The sequence below is a fragment of the Lasioglossum baleicum genome, chromosome 13, assembly GCF_051020765.1.
Source record: "Lasioglossum baleicum chromosome 13, iyLasBale1, whole genome shotgun sequence".
Lineage (NCBI taxonomy): Eukaryota > Metazoa > Arthropoda > Insecta > Hymenoptera > Halictidae > Lasioglossum > Lasioglossum baleicum.
This window is the reverse complement of record NC_134941.1, coordinates 11,183,506-11,202,044: the sequence shown is the minus strand read 5'-3', so window position 1 is coordinate 11,202,044 and position 18,539 is coordinate 11,183,506. Positions and strand designations below refer to the sequence as shown.

Sequence of the window (18,539 nt, the reverse complement as noted above, 5' to 3'; positions counted from 1 at the left end):
ACGTCGCAATATCCCTATTGATAAAAATATATCTTGGATCGAGCGATCATCGATAACAGTAATAAAATCTTTAGACAAGCGTATTTTTACTGAAATAATGATCCTTCGAACGGTTCGAAACATTATCAGCGATATTTCTCGCGGGCGACAGTAACTTTTGCGTCGCAAATGTTGCAACTATGTTAACATAAAAAAGAAAGAGCTGTAAGTAACAGTAGACATTTTCAATATTTTGCACGATAGTTTTGGATTTCATGCGTTTCCGTCAAGGCACAGGTGAGTAGACAATAATTTGCTTTTAGATAATATTGATAAATTTGAAACGAATTTATTTCTCGTCGAGTTGATATCGCGCGTAGATACTTCGAATTCTATACCACCTTCTCTGCTTTCGATAGAACCTTCTATTTTTCTCCGTAGTAATTAATAAATGTTGAAGTGTTTTTCCACGTTTAACATTTCGCAATTTCGAGATCGGTTTCTACGAAGGAACTATTCGATCGATAAAACACTTTTGTTTACGGCGTATTACGGTTATTGTTCGTATCTGAATTTCTCGCAATGATCGTAAACACTAAATATACGTAAAACACTACATATGCACCTTGTTGTTCGATTCTGTACACCTGTTCTATATTAATTATTCTATTTTTTCAGCAACATTGTTACTCCGATCAATTGTTTAAAGACAAACCAAACATGACAGAAGGCATGTTAGGTGCAGATATCTGCAGGGTCTGCCGATCCGAAGGTCTAGCGGACAGACCGTTGTTTCATCCTTGCATTTGTACCGGCAGTATTAAATGGATACACCAAGAATGTTTAGTGCAATGGTTGCGTTACTCGCGCAAAGAATACTGTGAACTATGCGGACACCGATTTTCGTTTACGCCGATCTATAGCCCTGACATGCCACGCCGTTTACCGTTAAGAGATGTGATCGGTGGATTATTCTCGAACATAGTCACAGCTGTTAAATATTGGCTACATTATACTTTAGTTGCGATAGCATGGCTCGGCGTTGTTCCATTAACTGCTTGCAGAACGTACAGAGCTTTGTTCAGTGGACCTCTAGATCTGATTCGAGTAAGTATTTTAAGTTATAAACAGGGACTTATACTTTATATATATTTATATGTATTTTTCGGTTATTTCTTCCTAAATGTTATAGAAACCGAAATATCGGAATACCGGTATATGAAAATACTGGTATATTTACATATATTTACTTGTAATTATTTTGGTTTTTCCAATGTATAGAATACACATTAACTGCTTCACGATCATGCACAAGGTATTCCACGACTCACATGTCTTATTAATAATTAATAGACTCCGGATGTTTATGCAAAATAAAATGTTTGTGCATCAATTGCAAGATGCAGGAGCTAAATATAAATCTATATTCTTCATTAATAATTTTAATGTGGTGAAAATAATATATTAATACGCTCATTTTTATTATAAATGCATAAAATCCGGAGTCTAATAATTAATGTTGAGATGCAAATTTTAGTAAATGTTATTGATAAGAATAAAATATATTTGTCAAATATATAATGATAAAAAAAAAGGTTCAAAAATCACTTAATTGGGAGGTACATCTGAAAAGCTCTATAAATAGTTTATCTGAATTCGGACCCGCGCTTGTTCCTTCGCACGGAGGGTTTTACGACGGAACGTATTTATATTGTGTATACTTAACTAATTTAGGTGGCATGCAGTTCCTTTTTATTTGGGCATGCTTTCATTGGAGAAACCGAAAAAATACTGGTATTTATTTCGGTTTCGGTAAAATATCGATTGTACCGAAACCGGTATTTTAACGATTTCGGTATTAATTCGGTATCGGTACAGCCTCCTGGCATAATACCGGTATGAAAATTTTACCGGTATTAAGTCCCTGGTTGTAAATATAACTACACGTAAAACAGCGAAAACAATATCGTATTCTTGGTTGTTGCAGATAATGTCGTTACCAAGGGACATGCTATCCACAGAAAATATATCGTCTGATGTATTTCATGGCTGTTTCGTAGTTACTTGTACGCTATTCGCGTTCATCGGTTTGGTGTGGTTGAGAGAACAAATTTTACATGCCGACGGACCAGATTGGCTCGAACGAGACATAGTGGTAGTGCCTGTGGTTCCATTTAACGCGAACATACCTCAAAGGCAAAGAGCCCTTTTGCAACAGGAAATTCAAGATAATAATAACGTTCCACCTTTTGTGAACCAACCTCCCGTTCTGATAATAGACGTTCTAAATTTTCCTGGGGACGGAAATGGAGAAGGACAACATAGGGTAGAAGATAATAATTTAGCGGATAATCAAAGGATAGACGGAACCGAAGGGATCGATAGAGATATCGAACAGCAAGTAGCTGCGAGAAATCCAGAGCCACAGATAGATCAACCTCCAAGAGATTTGGAGCCTCCTGTAGCTCCCAGAGATATAGAACCGTTAATACCTCCTAGAGACATGGAAGAACCTACGCCTCCTAGAAACATCGAACAACCACCCAGGGAAGTACCTCGAATAGAACAGGTGGGAGTAGACGGTGAACAAGCGAACGCGGGACCCGGCGAAGGGTGGAGAGACCAAGGTCAAGCTCAACCTCAAGGTCAAGCTCAAGGTCAAGCCCAAGGAGAAGCCGAAGAAGCCAATTGGAATCCTATGGAATGGGACAGACCAGCTGAAGAATTAACTTGGGAACGTCTTCTCGGATTGGATGGGTCTTTAGTTTTTCTCGAACACGTGTTTTGGGTTGTGTCCCTGAATACTCTATTTATCATGGTATGTATCGACGAAATATTAGGTCGTTGCATATGAAATGTCCGATTTTTAATATATTCACATCATTAACATTTTAATTTCTGTAATAGTATTTCTTGTGTGATCAAAACGCATTGCAAAATTTTCATATGCAACAACCTAATAATTTCAACGAAACGTTCACGAGTTCATTCCTACTAATCGAAATAGCTCATTCTATTTTTCTTTTCCAGGTTTTTGCTTTCTGCCCTTACCACATCGGTAGCTTCGCGATAGCTGGATTAGGATTACAAGAGTACGCAGCCGCGTCCCATTTCGAAGGACTAGTGACAACATTGTGCGGTTATTATGTGATCGGGGTCTGTTTGGTAGTTCTTCACACACTGGCGGGTGTCCTAGGTTTCTACGACTCGCAACGTATACTAGGCTTATGTTACGTTATAGTAAAGGTTTCTTTGCTATCCGTCGTGGAGATAGGCGTACTTCCTTTGGTATGCGGCTGGTGGTTAGACATTTGTTCGTTAGCAATGTTCGACGCTACGCTCAGAGACAGAGAATCCTCGTTCAGATTAGCTCCCGGCACTTCGATGTTTATTCATTGGTTGGTTGGAATGATTTATGTATATTATTTCGCTTCGTTTATTCTACTGTTACGGGAAGTGTTGCGGCCTGGTGTACTATGGTTCTTGAGGAATTTGAACGATCCCGATTTCTCGCCTATCCAAGAAATGATACATCTTCCAATTTTGAGACACGTGAAAAGACTCGTTGCGTCCACAGTTATATTTGGAACATCTATTTTATTAATGTTATGGCTGCCGGTGAAACTTTTACGATGGGCATGGCCAGGATTTTTACCATATACAGTGACTGTTCAAAGCGAAGCTCAGGTAAGCGATCACTAGCTGCGACAGTGATTTTGTATCTGTTAAAATACTCTTTTTACAGGTCAGCGAGTTTTCCTTGGAACTGTTGTTGCTGCAAGTGGTTCTTCCTGCATTGTTGGAACAAACTCATACGCGTACATGGTTAAAATCTCTCGTCAGGGGCTGGTGTCGAGTAGTGGCCTGGATGTTGGATCTCCAATCGTACCTTCTAAGGGATCAGACAGAGGATCCAGGACCAGCGGTGATCGAAGAGCCGCAACATCTCGATTTAGGCGCCGCGCATCAGGCATTACTACAAAGGGACGGACCTACAACTTTTCAACCATACGTTAGACCACGCTGGTTTCCCGCTAGACTGATCGGTCTTTTGTTCTGCGTATGCGTTTCTCTCGTTATCGCAAGTTTGATCGCAATGACTCTTCCTGTTTGGCTGGGACGCAGAGTAATGGCATTGTGGATGGTTGGAGCACCTGCTCCATCTCCGCCAGTGTTACCACCTACTTTGAGTGGTTCCGGTAAGATTTACATTTACAATAACAATATACTCGAGCTCATAAACAGGTTGTCTTGTAACATGACGACTTCAAATCTCTGAACTGTGAACTATTTTTTGTTATTTTGCTTTTTTGTCGAGACACAAGGATTACCTTTAGTTTCTTACTGCCAAATAGGACTCAAAATTAATAAAAATCAAAGTTTTTGAATATTAGAAATGAAATTTATCCAAGCCGTCAACGATGCCTGTAGAGATGCGATAACGTATCATTAAGTGCATGTGCTGCAATAACTGTAGAAATACTAGAGACAGTTCACTCATTCGTTCACTTATAATCACTCATAATCAGAAATAAACTTTCTCCTACAAATATTTTAGGAATTATATAATACTTTATCCGAATTCGAGAAAAATATTGTGCATTGAGGCCGTATCTCGATAAATAAATCTCCCCCGGAAACCATGCAACATTTGTTTCAAAAATTGATTTGTACAACACATAACTTAAAAGTTATTTGAAGTTGTCATGTGTCGAGACTCATCCTGCATATTTACACCTATTACATTATTTATACCTTGTTATGGGAATTTTCTAGAAACGAACGAAGCAGTGGTTGCTTTATCTGGACGAGTACACGAGCTTTACACGGTAGCTTGTGGAATGTACGTATGTTGGGCGGCAGCAAGAGGATTGGCTTTAGCGTTTTCATGGCTACCACGTGGACGAAGAGCCGTGTTGGACAAAGTGAAGCATTGGGCGATCATAGGCGTGAAAGCGTCTGTTGCATTTTTCCTACTTATTGGCCTAATACCTCTCTTGTTTGGTCTCCTTCTCGAATTGGTTGTCGTAGTACCATTACGCGTACCACTGGTACAAAATCCAATATTATTCATCTGGCAAGATTGGGCTTTAGGTGTGTTGTACACGAAAATTGCAACAGCCATTACAATGATGGGACCGGACTGGAGAATTCGCATGGCGATCGAACGAGCATATAACGACGGCATTAGGGAAATAGATCTAAAATTTATCGTAACCGAATTGGCGGCTCCGGTAATATGTTGCTCCGGTCTTGCCCTAGCCGTTCCGTATGCCGTAGCCTATGGAATAGTACCATTATTGATTACAAATTTGCAAACACAAATTCTGATCGCCAGACATTTATATCCTTTCCTTCTGATGGTAAACTTAGTGTGTATGATTATATATTTTCAAATTCGTCAGTTTAAGAAATTCTACGAACATATAAAGAATGACAAATACCTCGTCGGACAAAGACTAGTGAATTACGAGCATCGGAATAAATCTCAGTCGCAACAACAGTCTCAAGCGTCCAGCTAAAGTTGCTAGCGTAGTCGTTTTTCAATGGCGATATCAAATCGATGAAAACTTCTACGAGCGAGTACACTTTCTTTCGCGCGGAAATACAACAGATATTCGGTTCTGTCAATCGGATCTTTTGCTACGGTAATTTATTAACGCGCAAACGATACCGTTTTCGAATACCAACGATTATCGTTTAAGGTACCGTTTTATCATTTTGTACATTGCAAGAGAAATTATCTCGATGTTACAAGTTAAACATGCGCGATTTCGAATGAATATGATTTAAGGAACATGAAATTCAACGTCGTCTGTTCATTGTTGATAAAACTGCTGTTTTGTTTGAAGTAGAACATGAAGTTCTCTCGACCCTTGGAGGTACAATGTACAAAGTTTTAATTTATTGAAAATTCTGTATTCTGTTCCTTAGATAATAGAGAATTTCGGACAAGGAATATCGTGAAAGTATAGCTGCATTTTAATTGAAAAGTTGTTGGACAAACATTAACGCAATCGTATTTTATTGTAAAGAAAGAAGAAAAAAATTAAGACTTAAGCAGAAAATATCTACACATTGAATGGAAATAAAGAGAACTATATTTCCTGAAAATCTTAGCGAAAACCATTTGTCAGTTAAATAATTAAGTTACCATTTATCATTGGACGTTGAATACTCACGTTAAATTACAACGATTTGAATTCTATATTTTAGATGGAAACATGTTATTGTTAATACAGTATATTTACTTTTCACAATTTATGTTTTCGACACATGTTCCTTTATGATAAAATATTTTGAATTTAATATGTGAATTTTTTTTTATATAAAAATATAAGTGTCAATAAATTGAGCTTGGGTTAATTAAACCGTATATACATTCAGAATACGATGAACTGATATATATGTATATATACATATACGTGTATATATATATAAATACATGTATACATATATATACATATATATACATATGTATACATACACACACGTAATATATGTTTTACATATGGTATGCATAATTTTATGTACAAAGTTAGATATAAGTAAAAACTATTTATTTGTATACCAATCCTACACAAATTAACAAAATTATATGATCATTAAAGATGTAAAGACATTTTTGCGATGTACTTTAAAACATTCTCGAAATAAAGAAAATCCTTGTAAAAATCTGGTTTATTTGTACACATGTGTAGAAAGAAAACTTTCAAATATATAATGTTACATCGTAAAAAAATAATTAAAATCTAGTGATTATAAAATTTGTATACAATTCGAAATATCACATATACGTTAAAAATGTATACATAAGTAAAGGTATCTGTTTCAATGTATGAATGTCGTAATCCCCTACCTCTTGAATATATCTATTCCGATTTTCTTGAATCAATGACAGGAACGATTGTTCCTGTTAATCGATAAAATGCAGGGTCTTTCTCAATTTTTAAATACACTAAACTGAACATATTGATTTCCTAAAACATATGGAACGTATTAATACCGAAATTTTATTGTGCGTCACGAAGTTTCATTGTGCGGTTCATTACCTGGACAAGAACAGGCTTTTTCCACGAAATACGTATCGTCGAGACCGAAGATTCTGAAGAATATTTTACGGTCGCTACTTGTTTTAAGTCCGTGAAATAAATTCTTAGGAGTATACCCATTTGACACAATATTACGTCTATGCTTGTTTCCTTTACGTCGTATACAACAGCCATGGTAACGAAAGAACCAACTAAATCTACTAAGTAAGCTAGGTACATTTCGCTGCTTTGCTTCTGAGCCAGTTTTGCGGACCAAGTTTTCAAATTGCAATTCATCGCTATTCTAAAACGATAAATCCAACGTGAGTGCACGTTCTAATAGTTGTTTCTAATTTCCAATTGAACTTACTCCGAGCACATTTTTTCTGACCACATTTCTGGCATTGCTTCATTTTTGATGATGGAATATAGTAATCGATGTATCACGCAATCGGAGTATCGTCTAATTGGAGAAGTAAAATGCGTGTAGTAAGACACGTTCAAAGCGTAATGCTTCAAGTCCTCTTCAATTTCAAGACTAGACGCACAGTTGTAAGTTGCCCGCTAAAAAATAATAACTTTGTATGTTATTCGTGTTACGAGAATAATTTGACAAGTAACGACGAATCGTACATTCATTGCTTTAGTGCAAAGACTGTTGATAACCATCATTCTATATATCCTTGTAGCTTTGAAATCGCTAGTTTCCGATTGTAATTCTTCTCCGTAACGTTTGAGGCTAGTGTTCAACGATCCTGAGGTTTCAATGTCTAAATGAATTCCAAACTTTTCTAGAGTATCTTTCGTTTTAGTCAGGACAAGTGTCGAAGGTTTTTTATGATTGCGCAATAAAGCAGTTTTGGGAGCTTTTTCATACAAAAACTTGGCAACCGTCATATTGGTTAGCAACATAAACTCTTGTATGAGCCTAAAATATAATATACACGTACGCATTAATTGAAATAACTCTGTTCGAGTGTGCGGCTGTGATTCACAAAATAATATTAATACCTATTACTTTCTTTCTGCTCTTCTATCCAATAAGATGTTGGTTTACCTGTAGTTTTATCAAGCTCGACATGTAATTTTGGTTGATCTATCTGCAAAGCTCCGTTCGCAAATCTCTCGTCGCGTCTCTTAGTAGCCAAACGATGTAGAACGTTTATTTTCGAAGATAGATCGTTAATGTTATAATTGCCGCTTACACTCAACATGTCGACAGACCAACTTTTATTTTCCGGATCTTCAATAAATTGTTGAGCATGTTTATAAGACATTTTACAACAAGAATTTATTACAGTCTTAGCAAAACGATATTTCTCGACTTTTCCTTCTGGCGTCATTTCGAAAATAACAGAAAAAGTTAATCTATCTTGACCAGGCATTAGAGAACATACGTTGCATAGCTGCTTCGGTAACATGTGATACACGTTATCGGTCATGTAAATACTTGTTGCACGTTTCGCTACTAGTACGTCTAACGGAGATAAAAACTCTAAATAGTGAGTAACGTCAGCTATATGTACACCAATCTATAATAGGGAAAGCATAGAACAGCAGCTAAGCATGTGCTCAAATAATTATATAAGAAATCATTTTAAATAACAAGAACGTTACTTCGTAATTTCCATTTTCTAAGAGTTTACAGGAAACTGCATCGTCTAAATCGACGGCACCCTCGGGATCGATAGTGAACATGCATTCGTTTCTCCAGTCTTCCCGATTCTTCGTATCTTCATCTGTTAAAAGATAGTCTTTGTTTGGAAGATCTTTCGTCGCATCTTCGTCATAAGGTGTTACATCTAAATTATGTTCAAGCAATATCGCACTCGATTCCGTAGACATTTCACCTGCTGTTCCAATCATTTTTAAAAGTCTCCTGCGGCCAACGTAAAATATTATTAATCACGTTTACTATTTGATACTTTGAATATTCCAAATCGCAATCGTACCCCTTCGAATAGCTGAGTTTTCTCCAGTCAGTAATCTCAGCTTGAAATAACACATTTTTTCCCGCTGCAGCAGCGACTTTTATCAACGGATCATGCTCTTTATTTATTTTAAGTATCGGCATGTGTTTATCTCTAGGATACAAATAGAAAGCTTGTTTTTCGTATTTCAAACATCCCACCGCTACTCTCGGATGTCTTTTCTCTAATATGCAAACAATAACGCCCGTCTTTCGTGTATTTTTAAATTTCCACAATGCCGGAGAATTTATACGTGCTACAACACGATCTCCGCCTAATGCTCGATTTCTCTCTAATACACTGGCGATCAACAAATCCGCCTCGTCGTTCGGCAGTCGTAAATATGCGTATTTAGCGCATCTAGGATTAATGCGCAAATACCCTTCCACGTATTCCACATTCTGATCCTTTAAGAGTTTTTCGACTTGCTGTAGGGGCATATGATGTGGATATTTACGTTTTTTCTCTGCTTTTTTAAGTGTTATTAAGTGATCTGCGACTTTGAGTTTTTCCAATTCTTCTTCGGTATTTTTTAATATTCTATCAAATTTTCTTTGTTCTTTTAATTTCTTCTTGTTCTCCTTTTTTACTTTAGGGGGTTTCTGTTGTTTCTGTAAAATCTAATATTTAAACGTTAATATATAAACAGGCTGAGACACCTAAGGCTTACGCTGAAAATATCTCCATTGTTTTTGGTAATACAAAGAAAAGTATGAACCAGGTCTTTGTACGTTAATTTTTGCTTTTTGAGGAATAACTCCTTCGAAGGTCATTTGAAGATACATGGTTGAATTTGTCTTTTCATTAGCTATAATGTTACACTAATCAAAATACGTGGTAATAATCAGAATTAAAAAACCAACGATGACCTTGAAATATTGGTAAATATGACATAGAGAGAAAAAACTTCTCCGTCACAATAATTGCCCCACCGAACCAAACATTTTCCTCCTGAAACATTTTCTTGTATTATTAAAAACAATGGAGATATTCTCGGTGTAAGTCTCAAGTGCTTCACCCTGTATATATAAAAAGAACTATAATAGTTTCAGCAAATTAATTTACTATTTTACCTGTTTGGGATCATTTTGGAGCTCGTCTGGAAAACAAATATCGGAACATATTTCTTCAGTTTCTGTACCGTTAGCTTCCACTTTTTCAGAACATTTCGTTCTTTGTCCATTATTCTCGTTGGCTGTTTTCAAGCAATGTGCCGTTGGATCCTTTTTATATGCAAGATTTTCAAGAATACTCCTTGTCCGAGACATATTTTTCAGAGAACTCGATGGGCTAACTTCTTCGGTCACAGTGACAATATCACATGAATTTTTGTATTACGACGAATTCTTCTTATATAGTTACTATTTGATAACGCTTGTAGAAGTTATTGGAAAATACTGATATAAAAGTGGCATCACTTGTGACTTGATAATGTGAGACAAACTTATCGGATTCGGTGATAACAATGCGAAAAACTGTGTGAACACACTGTCGGTGTGTTGTAATCCTAGAAACATAGTCCCGATTTAACACAAAAAAAAATAAAATAAGATAAGACACAGTCAAATTAATTGCATTGCGATTTAATTCTCCATTCTCGGATCCTAACCTTCTCGTATTAATGAAAGAATCGCTAACTTCAATCGCCGAAGAGACAATCAAAACTTTGCTTGTTCAATAAACATCCGTTATATGTAACGACAACTTTCGCTTGTGGTGGGGTATTCAATATTACAAAAATTTTTGATTTTGACAAATATAATCTACGAGATGCGAAGCAAAGTACAATCACAACTTTTGTGATGTGTACCGATATTTTAGGGGGTGTTCAAAGTACCCCATTTTATCGAGAATTTTACTTTACTGAGATTAAAATCGTCGCGCATGCACGTCCAAAACAGTAACGTATCTATATTATAATGACGAGGTAGTGGAGGCCTGGGGCAGTTACATTGGCGGGAAAGAACCGATATTTTACGGGGTGTTCAAGGTACCCCATTTTATCGAGAATTTTACTTTACTGAGACTACAATCGCCGCGCATGCGCGGGAAATCTTGCACAATATCTCACCACTGGTTCGAAGCAGACAGGATACTCCGAAGCCGAACAGATGATAAGTAGATTTCCTAGGGAAACGTTGGCGGAATCTCATTGGAGGATTCCAGAGGATCCGTTCCCTAGAGAATTTCGCGGATTGGCGAGAATCTGGGAGTCAGCTGCACAGTCAGCTGCACCGATTGGCGTAGCTGGCGAGGCGCAAGGTGGTGGAGGAACGGAAGAGTGGTGACCGGAAAGTATCGGAACGGCAGCAAGGTTGTTTCGACGTTATAGCGACGGTGGTGGTGGGTGGTGGGCAACGGCAGGATCGCGAGTAAGAGGGAGACTGAGGGAGACGAGATCGAGGAAGAGAGAAAGAGAACGAGCGGTTGGAGTAGTTGGAGTCAGTTGGAGTTGGAGCGGAGGAACAGAACAGACAGACAATTACTTCAGAGTGCGAGTGTGCGAGTCGAGTGAGAGTCAGTGAGAGTCTCACAGTCGTGGTGTTTCAGTCTACGGAGGAAGCCTGAGCTCTCGGTGGACGTCCAGGGGATCGAACGACGGACGGATAAAATGTTTCACGTAAGAAGATTAGCGAGGCCGTCGATCGCGTTGAAACAGGCGCCGGCGAACAATGAAATTATTCACAACACGCTGATACGCGCTGTGCCGGCGTTCCAAGTACGCGGTTACGCCGACCATCAGATTCCGGACCGTCTCAAGGATATCCCGACGGATGCTAACCCAAAGTTTTTCGACATGGTCGAATACTTCTTCCACCGTGCTTGTCAGATCGTTGAGGACAAATTGGTCGAAGACATCGGCAAACGTTCCAGGGTGACCGTCGAGGAGAGGAAGAAAAAAGTGAAGGGTATTCTGATGCTGATGGAGCCATGTGATCACATCCTCGAGACCGTGTTCCCTCTGAGACGCGACTCCGGCGACTACGAGATGATAACTGGCTACCGTGCTCAGCATTCCACTCACAGAATACCTTGCAAAGGAGGTAAAGTCATCACTAGACTGCGGATCTGTATGCAAAATCAAAAATGTTTTCATCGATTGCAAGATATAGGAGCCAAATACAAATTTCTTTCTTCTTTTAATTGTCATGTTAACCCTTGTGTAGTACATTTACTGTGTTCCTTTCAACAATTTGTTAATGTTCCTCTAAAAATATTACAAAATTTCTCTGAATGTTCATTCTTTACTCGCTAATATATTCATTTGTAGTCTTATAATGAGAATTTGTGCAAACATGTCAAATACAGAAAGGTTTTAAATAATCTATACATTTTGGTTGACTACGTAAGGGTTCAGCTGAAATTAATACGTGCCCATTTTTGTCATAAATGCATAAAATCCGCAGTATAGTCATCGCATACCGACTGTTGTTCTCGATCAGCGTATACCCGCGTTCCACATCGTGTTCTCCGATCAGTTCGACCGCTAACGATTCATCTATCGATTAACACGAGTACGTGTTTCAGGTTCACGTTCTCCCCTTCGTTGAATTAAACGGAGCGCGCCGAAACGGATCGTGCTCTGCTAGAATTTCTTTGTTTTCTTCCACGGATGCTCGCCAGATTCGTTTGAATACGAAATCGTCGAGCGCATTTCAATTACGTCATCGATGACGGCATCGAGACACTCTGCGCACGGAACCTCTGAAAACCTAACCGCAGCGAATTCGTGCAGGACTCGGAAAAAGAACATTTTTCCTTGCGAATATGCTCCGGATCGAGCTCCGTCTCTATGATTACTTCTAAGTATTCTTGTACGTCGAGGTGTACGCGATTATACTCGTCACGCTTACGACGATTTTACGGCTTCAGGCGGATGGTATACGACGCGGTTTTAACCTCATTTCCGGAGGAGCAGATTAGGGGAAGCGTGTACACAACGCCCGCCAAATTCTCTCAACGAATAATTCGCGATTACTTATTTACGAGAGCTGTACACTACAAACACTATCCAGCACGTGACTCGAGGCGAATAAAACGAACGCGGTGAAGATTCGAATACGTCACGAACACTGTGACGTAATAAACACGAATCGACTGGTCTTTCACTGTTCATTTGCTCATTAATCTTTCGATTCAATTTTCCTTAGAGAATTGCGTCTGACCCATTTGCTAATTAGTTTCCGCTCCATTATCGCGTTCGCGATCGCGCCAACGCGACGATTATAGAAATATGTAGCGGAAAAATGATGTGTTTAACTCATTTCACCCTTGGCACTCGAGTGGCGACTCAGAAAAAGTTCTGCCCGTGAAAAAGTGCTGCACCATTGTTCAAAATATTGACTGTATAATAGACTGCGAACTTTATGTATTTATGACAAAAATGAGCACGCATGTTTTAACGCAGTAGACATGTTAAAAATATTTAAGGACATCAATGTATTAGTTTCAGCTTAATAGGATAGTTAAACGAAGAATTCAATTTTTATTTGGCTCCTGTGTCCTGCAATCGATACGAACATTTTTTATTTTGCATAAAGATCCGCAGTCTACTAAACATTTAAGTATTGTATGAGGTATTACATCAGTTACATGTCCATACGATGAAGAAAATCATGTAGAATGGAATGATTTCAGGTCAGAAGAAATGTTTAATTTTCGAGTTAAAAAGCTCTGATTGCGAAGGGTTAACAATGATTCGTATGCGGGTCGCTTGTGACCTTCTTTTGGGATGCAAGTTCCAGAGAAACGATAACGTTAGGGTGCTGTATCGTTGTGTTACAATTAGCGCGTTTCTCTTGACGATAACGCGCGAACGTTCACGGTTGGTCTGCATTTCGGAGGAACGCTGCCCACGGCGATAGTATTACACCGATTAAGCCGCGCTTTTAATTGGTCGCGTCGGAATTTTTGAATTGGCAAAACTGGTCGCTGGGAATGTTGCGGACGTCCGTTCGCCCGTCCGTCCTAATCGTTATCTCCTTGGTGTAAATTTGTACGAGCTCGTGATTAGCAAAGAGATGATCGCACGATCGCGAGCCGCAGGAGTTGTCTCGCGAGCCAAATATGTAAACAGATTCCGCTTCGATGATCGTTGCCCGCGGCGGTTACTCATCGATTAGCTATTATAATTATCTTGTTTACCGGTGTTTTACGACCAGGACAGGCAGGTGCGGTCACATGTCTCGTCGCATCGGTTGCACCGTAATCCTCTTTATCTAACGTATTTATCTTCGGGCGATCCGCGTGAAAAACGAACGGCTTCGGGATCACGAGAGCATCATCGGCGAGCCTTCGCTGAGGATGACGCATACGGAGATATCGGAATATTTCGCTCTATAGTTAGAATATAATTGCAACGAGCATGAGAGCATCGAGGAGAGTGACGCGGTCCGATGCCAAGCTGTCTACCTTTTTCTTCGTCCGACCTGCCAAACGTTAGCTAACCAACCGCTGATTCGCATTTTAATTCGAGAGTTCTGGCAATCGCCGGTATCTCGTGCCAATGTCACGATGCCTTCGGGTCAATGACCCGAGCCGCGACCCGACGCGACGAATCACCGATTTTCTTATCTAACGCGCCCGAGACCGCGATCGATCCGCGACGAATGCTACCTGTACCGCACGGTCCCGGTCGTTTGCGAAATTCCGATAACATCTAAGTACTTAAGGGGATAGTCCCGTTTCTAGAATTTTCTAAGGTAATGCAAAGATACGGGTTTTCGGTAGTCAAAAGCGCTAGGTGAAAGATGAACATCTTTTGTGAATATCGTACCAGAAATTCTCTGATTTTTGTCATCATTATTTTCTTTTACTTTCAAAATCAATTATGCTGCCCTTTTGTATCCCATTTGATGAAAAATTGCACGTGAATATCTTTGTATAGTGGCCACTTCTGTACCTTCAGGAAGAGTGTTTTCGAAAGCAGGAAATATCGTGGATAAAAAATCCTGGAAACGAGTCTACCCCTTTAACGAACCCGTTGTTCGTCGCGGTGGTTGTAACTGTAATTTATGACAAAATTGAATAGAGCACATTTTTATTTTCCATAGAGATGCGCAATCTAGTTGTAACGAAACTTATTTGGTACTCGACTTTTCGCGGGAAACGAATAATAACAAAACTAAATAACAATCTCCAAAGAAACGACTGTATTCTATATAAAAATTGTGATCGCTACTGAAAAGTCGACGGGGATCACTCCTCAACAGCGAATCATAAAAGTAGCTCTCGCCTATCTTGTTGCACGATGTAATGATTTGTTATCGCTGCCGGGAACGGCTGTGTACCCCCATGAGTGCTCGAAATTCCACGTTCGCCGAGCGACGCGACAGATCGAAAAAAAACGAGACCCCGCCCAAATACTCGGCTTATCTTCCAGCTGTTATTTGCCAAAGTCATTAACGAGGTCGTTCGAATGCGCGAGACCCTGACTAGCCGTCGTCGCGTGACTATTTTCGAACGATAACGCGTGCGTGCGTGGTGTTATATCGTTCGTTTACGCCTGCTTACGCCGCTGACCGATTTACACCGAGCGTCGACGGTCGTTCGTTTCCGATATAATAAAAATAAACCTGTCGCTTGTCGCGAATCAACAGACAACCATTAACACGATTGCTAGATGATGGCATGGCTTGGCACATGCCGCCGTTAACCTCTTGCCGTATGATTCTCTTTACAGTTCCAGTAATTAAAACGTCCTTGTCGCGAAAAAAGCCGTAGGAGATAAAAGAAAATTGATAGAATCTTAAATATCGATTACAAACGAATCAAATATTTTCTTTCATTTAAAAAGAAATTCATATTTGTTAGACTTTGTTTCAAATCTTCACGACGAGCGTGCCTCGTTAAAATACGGCAAGGGTTAACCGAAGCTATGAAAAATCGATTGTCTTCTTATTGGAGCCGTATCCGAAGAAGATTTCGATATCGCATTGATCGCGAGTGATACAAAACTCTCGTATCCGATCGCGATCGCAATCGCGCGACCTTGGTTCACGAAATTAATTTCGGGATCCTCGAGAAAGCGTCGGCGACTGTCGACGAAGCCGAATTATTGCGTAATTGGTCGTCGACGAAACCGTAAGCTAATTTTAGATAGCGCTGTTTCGCGAAACCCTTTTCCGCCACGCCGCGCCGCACCGCTCGGTATTCCTCTCGATAGCCGACGACGGGATTGCGAGATTATTACGACCAGTAATATGTACATACCTCGTGACACCGTGCGATCGACCGATCGTAAAAATGATCACGCCTCGAAGAGGAACGGAGAGAGAGAGAGAGAGTGAACTCTGCTCGACAAAAGAGCTACGTTAGTTATCGATTGTATTCTCTCGCAAGAAAAAAGCACGGTATCGTTTGTGCTGCGCGCATTCCTCTTGTTATTCGCGCGTAGCTATATTTAGCACTGATCGTGGGACCGGTGGCTTGCCAAGATTCTATCGAAAATATTACAGCCTGTTGTTTGCATCCGTTCTTTTCAGGTATCCGTTTCTCGATGGACGTCTCCCGAGACGAGGTGAAAGCTCTGTCCGCCCTGATGACGTTCAAATGCGCCTGTGTGGACGTCCCCTTCGGTGGCGCCAAAGCCGGCATCAAGATTAATCCAAAATTGTACTCCGAACACGAGCTCGAGAAGATCACTAGAAGATTCACGTTGGAGCTCGCGAAGAAGGGATTCATCGGTGAGGCGGAGATGCTCCGAAATACTCGAAGCGGTTTCTCCTCTTCCTCCTCTTTTTTCTTCTTTTTCTCGCCGGTTCGAGGATTGCGGTTCGCTGTTCTCTGCGATAAAATTTTCTTCGAGTCTCCTCGGCCTTTTCCTCGGTCGATTACGCAATGCCACACTGGAATCTTTCTGAACATTCTGTAAAAATTTCCTAACACAGTTTCGGGGGTAGATATAGTGCGAGGCTACAAAGTTCAATTGCTCGGAAGCCATTAAACGGGATTTACTAAATTTTTGCCGGTTTGCAGCAACGTCCGACGAGATCGATTCCTTCCCGAGGAAGCCGCAGTCGATCCGCACGACCGTATCGCGGTATTTCGTAATCCGTTTGTTTTCAAGAAATTGTTTGCCCGTCTTGCGTCGACAAGATGCTATCTCCACCGCTGAGTCGAACATAATTCGCGACGAGTGGCGATCGATCAATGAAACTAACGAAATTAATGTGGTAGCCTTCTCATTTCTCAGAAGCGCTAGATAAAAGATTAATCTAGGTCGCAATCGCCCTCAAAAGTCCTATTTTTACGTTTAACAGGCGTAATTTGCATTGTAGCTGTTGCAGCTTTATGAAAGTAGCTACATGCTCAGCGTCACGTAAATTACGCCTCGTAGACGTAAAAATAGGATTTTAAGGGCGATTGCGGTCTAGATTGATCTTTTATCTAGCGCTTTGACTACTGAAAACCCCCATCTTTGCATTATCGAGAAAGGAAAAGGCGCATCCCGCACAAAACGAGAACACCCCCTTAACGCGGATCTCTGATAACGTTCATCAAATTCCGAATGATCACCAGGACCTGGCGTGGACGTACCCGCTCCCGACATGGGAACCGGCGAACGCGAGATGTCTTGGATCGCGGACACCTACGCGAAGACGATCGGTCACCTGGACATCAACGCGCACGCTTGTGTCACCGGAAAGCCTATCAACCAAGGTGGTATTCACGGCCGAATATCCGCGACCGGTCGCGGTGTCTTCCACGGACTGGAGAACTTCATCAACGAGGCAAACTACATGAGCATGATCGGTGGGTCGAGATTATCAAATTTCTCCTCTGGCCCAGATCCAAAGCACTATTCCTAGTCGATTAATATCGTATGCAGCTGCGATGCTACAAGCATTTTTCTTTGCCAACGTGTACTCTAAAGTTATGTGCACACCGGAGCAACATCGAGCAACTTCTTCTTTCACAAGAGGCAACATGACAACAGGTTGCTCGACGTTGCACACAGTATGCACACAGCTTTAAATGAATTCAATTTAGCTGTAAATTCGCGTAAATCACGCGTATCGTGATGTGGAACAATAAGCGACATGAAGGAAAAGATAGCGTATGCTTGTGCAATGACGCGCGAGGGAAGGATAGTTTCTATGGATTGAATTGATCGTCCACAGGCACCACGCCCGGCTGGGGAGGTAAAACATTCATCGTGCAAGGTTTCGGTAACGTCGGCCTGCACTCGATGCGTTATCTGCACCGTGCCGGAGCCACCTGTATAGGTGTGATCGAACACGACGGTTCAATCTGTAATCCGGAAGGCATCGACCCCAAGGCAAGTGACGTTCCTGTTCCGACGGAACAGAATAATATCGACAACGATGTAATATCGTTAATAAGATTGTTTGGTTGTACAGCATCTGGAAGATTATCGCATAGAAAATGGCACTATTGTTGGCTTCCCTGGTGCCAAGCCGTACGAAGGTGAAAATCTCATGTATGAGCCCTGCGACATATTTATACCCGCAGCCATCGAGAAAGTTATTAACAAAGACAACGCTGGGAAGATTCAGGTGACTATTCTAAAAGAGTACTCGCGTCGGTTTGTAATTGT

At 40.4% G+C, this 18,539-nt stretch overlaps 4 protein-coding genes across 6 annotated transcripts in view; 2 read left to right on the top strand and 2 right to left on the bottom strand.

Annotated features, from left to right (window-relative positions):
* The first annotated feature begins 31 nt into the window (after nucleotides 1–31).
* March6 (membrane-associated ring finger (C3HC4) 6) lies at nucleotides 32–6,654 on the top strand. The gene is made up of 6 exons (XM_076437275.1): nucleotides 32–276; nucleotides 658–1,086; nucleotides 1,967–2,797; nucleotides 3,010–3,666; nucleotides 3,725–4,178; nucleotides 4,756–6,654. Exons 2-6 carry the CDS (start codon nucleotides 700–702, stop codon nucleotides 5,499–5,501), a joined length of 3,075 nt encoding a protein of 1,024 aa, XP_076293390.1. The 5' UTR covers nucleotides 32–276; nucleotides 658–699; the 3' UTR covers nucleotides 5,502–6,654.
* Nucleotides 6,643–11,031, bottom strand: LOC143215272 (DIS3-like exonuclease 2). Of its 3 annotated transcripts, XM_076437277.1 has the most exons (9): nucleotides 10,590–11,029; nucleotides 10,054–10,487; nucleotides 8,963–9,600; nucleotides 8,628–8,889; nucleotides 8,022–8,542; nucleotides 7,644–7,938; nucleotides 7,381–7,574; nucleotides 7,032–7,314; nucleotides 6,643–6,959 (listed from the first exon to the last, which is right to left on the bottom strand). In XM_076437277.1, exons 2-9 carry the CDS (start codon nucleotides 10,246–10,248, stop codon nucleotides 6,852–6,854), a joined length of 2,496 nt encoding a protein of 831 aa, XP_076293392.1. In that variant the 5' UTR covers nucleotides 10,249–10,487; nucleotides 10,590–11,029; the 3' UTR covers nucleotides 6,643–6,851. The 3 variants fall into 3 exon arrangements, with proteins under 3 accessions (XP_076293392.1, XP_076293393.1, XP_076293391.1); XM_076437278.1 differs by having other exon boundaries at nucleotides 8,963–9,591; nucleotides 10,054–11,031; XM_076437276.1 differs by having other exon boundaries at nucleotides 10,054–11,029.
* Nucleotides 11,032–11,591: 560 nt separating this feature from the next.
* The window catches only part of Gdh (glutamate dehydrogenase, mitochondrial), an 8,983-nt gene continuing 2,035 nt past the window's right edge, over nucleotides 11,592–18,539 (top strand). Inside the window, exons 1-5 of the mRNA XM_076437284.1 lie at nucleotides 11,592–12,024; nucleotides 16,465–16,665; nucleotides 17,501–17,734; nucleotides 18,103–18,260; nucleotides 18,343–18,498. Coding sequence (XP_076293399.1) covers nucleotides 11,592–12,024; nucleotides 16,465–16,665; nucleotides 17,501–17,734; nucleotides 18,103–18,260; nucleotides 18,343–18,498 — 1,182 coding nt within the window. The remainder of the gene's footprint in view (nucleotides 12,025–16,464; nucleotides 16,666–17,500; nucleotides 17,735–18,102; nucleotides 18,261–18,342; nucleotides 18,499–18,539) is intronic.
* The window catches only part of LOC143215279 (uncharacterized), a 17,966-nt gene continuing 16,086 nt past the window's right edge, over nucleotides 16,660–18,539 (bottom strand). Inside the window, exon 9 of the transcript XR_013010345.1 lies at nucleotides 16,660–16,847. The gene's annotated coding sequence lies outside the window, so the exon portion shown is untranslated. The remainder of the gene's footprint in view (nucleotides 16,848–18,539) is intronic.

Excerpts from the sequence above, each read along its gene's own strand:
- March6 (XM_076437275.1), top strand. The coding sequence starts at position 700 with ATGACAGAAGGCATGTTAGGTGCAGATATCTGCAGGGTCTGCCGATCC. Across the intron at positions 2,798-3,009 it reads TGAATACTCTATTTATCATG|GTTTTTGCTTTCTGCCCTTA; the intron begins GTATGTATCGAC and ends TTTCTTTTCCAG. Across the intron at positions 4,179-4,755 it reads ACCTACTTTGAGTGGTTCCG|AAACGAACGAAGCAGTGGTT; the intron begins GTAAGATTTACA and ends GGAATTTTCTAG.
- LOC143215272 (XM_076437276.1), bottom strand. The coding sequence starts at position 10,248 with ATGTCTCGGACAAGGAGTATTCTTGAAAATCTTGCATATAAAAAGGAT. Across the intron at positions 7,939-8,021 it reads GAGCAGAAAGAAAGTAATAG|GCTCATACAAGAGTTTATGT; the intron begins GTATTAATATTA and ends ATTATATTTTAG. Across the intron at positions 6,960-7,031 it reads AAAAGCCTGTTCTTGTCCAG|GAAATCAATATGTTCAGTTT; the intron begins GTAATGAACCGC and ends CATATGTTTTAG.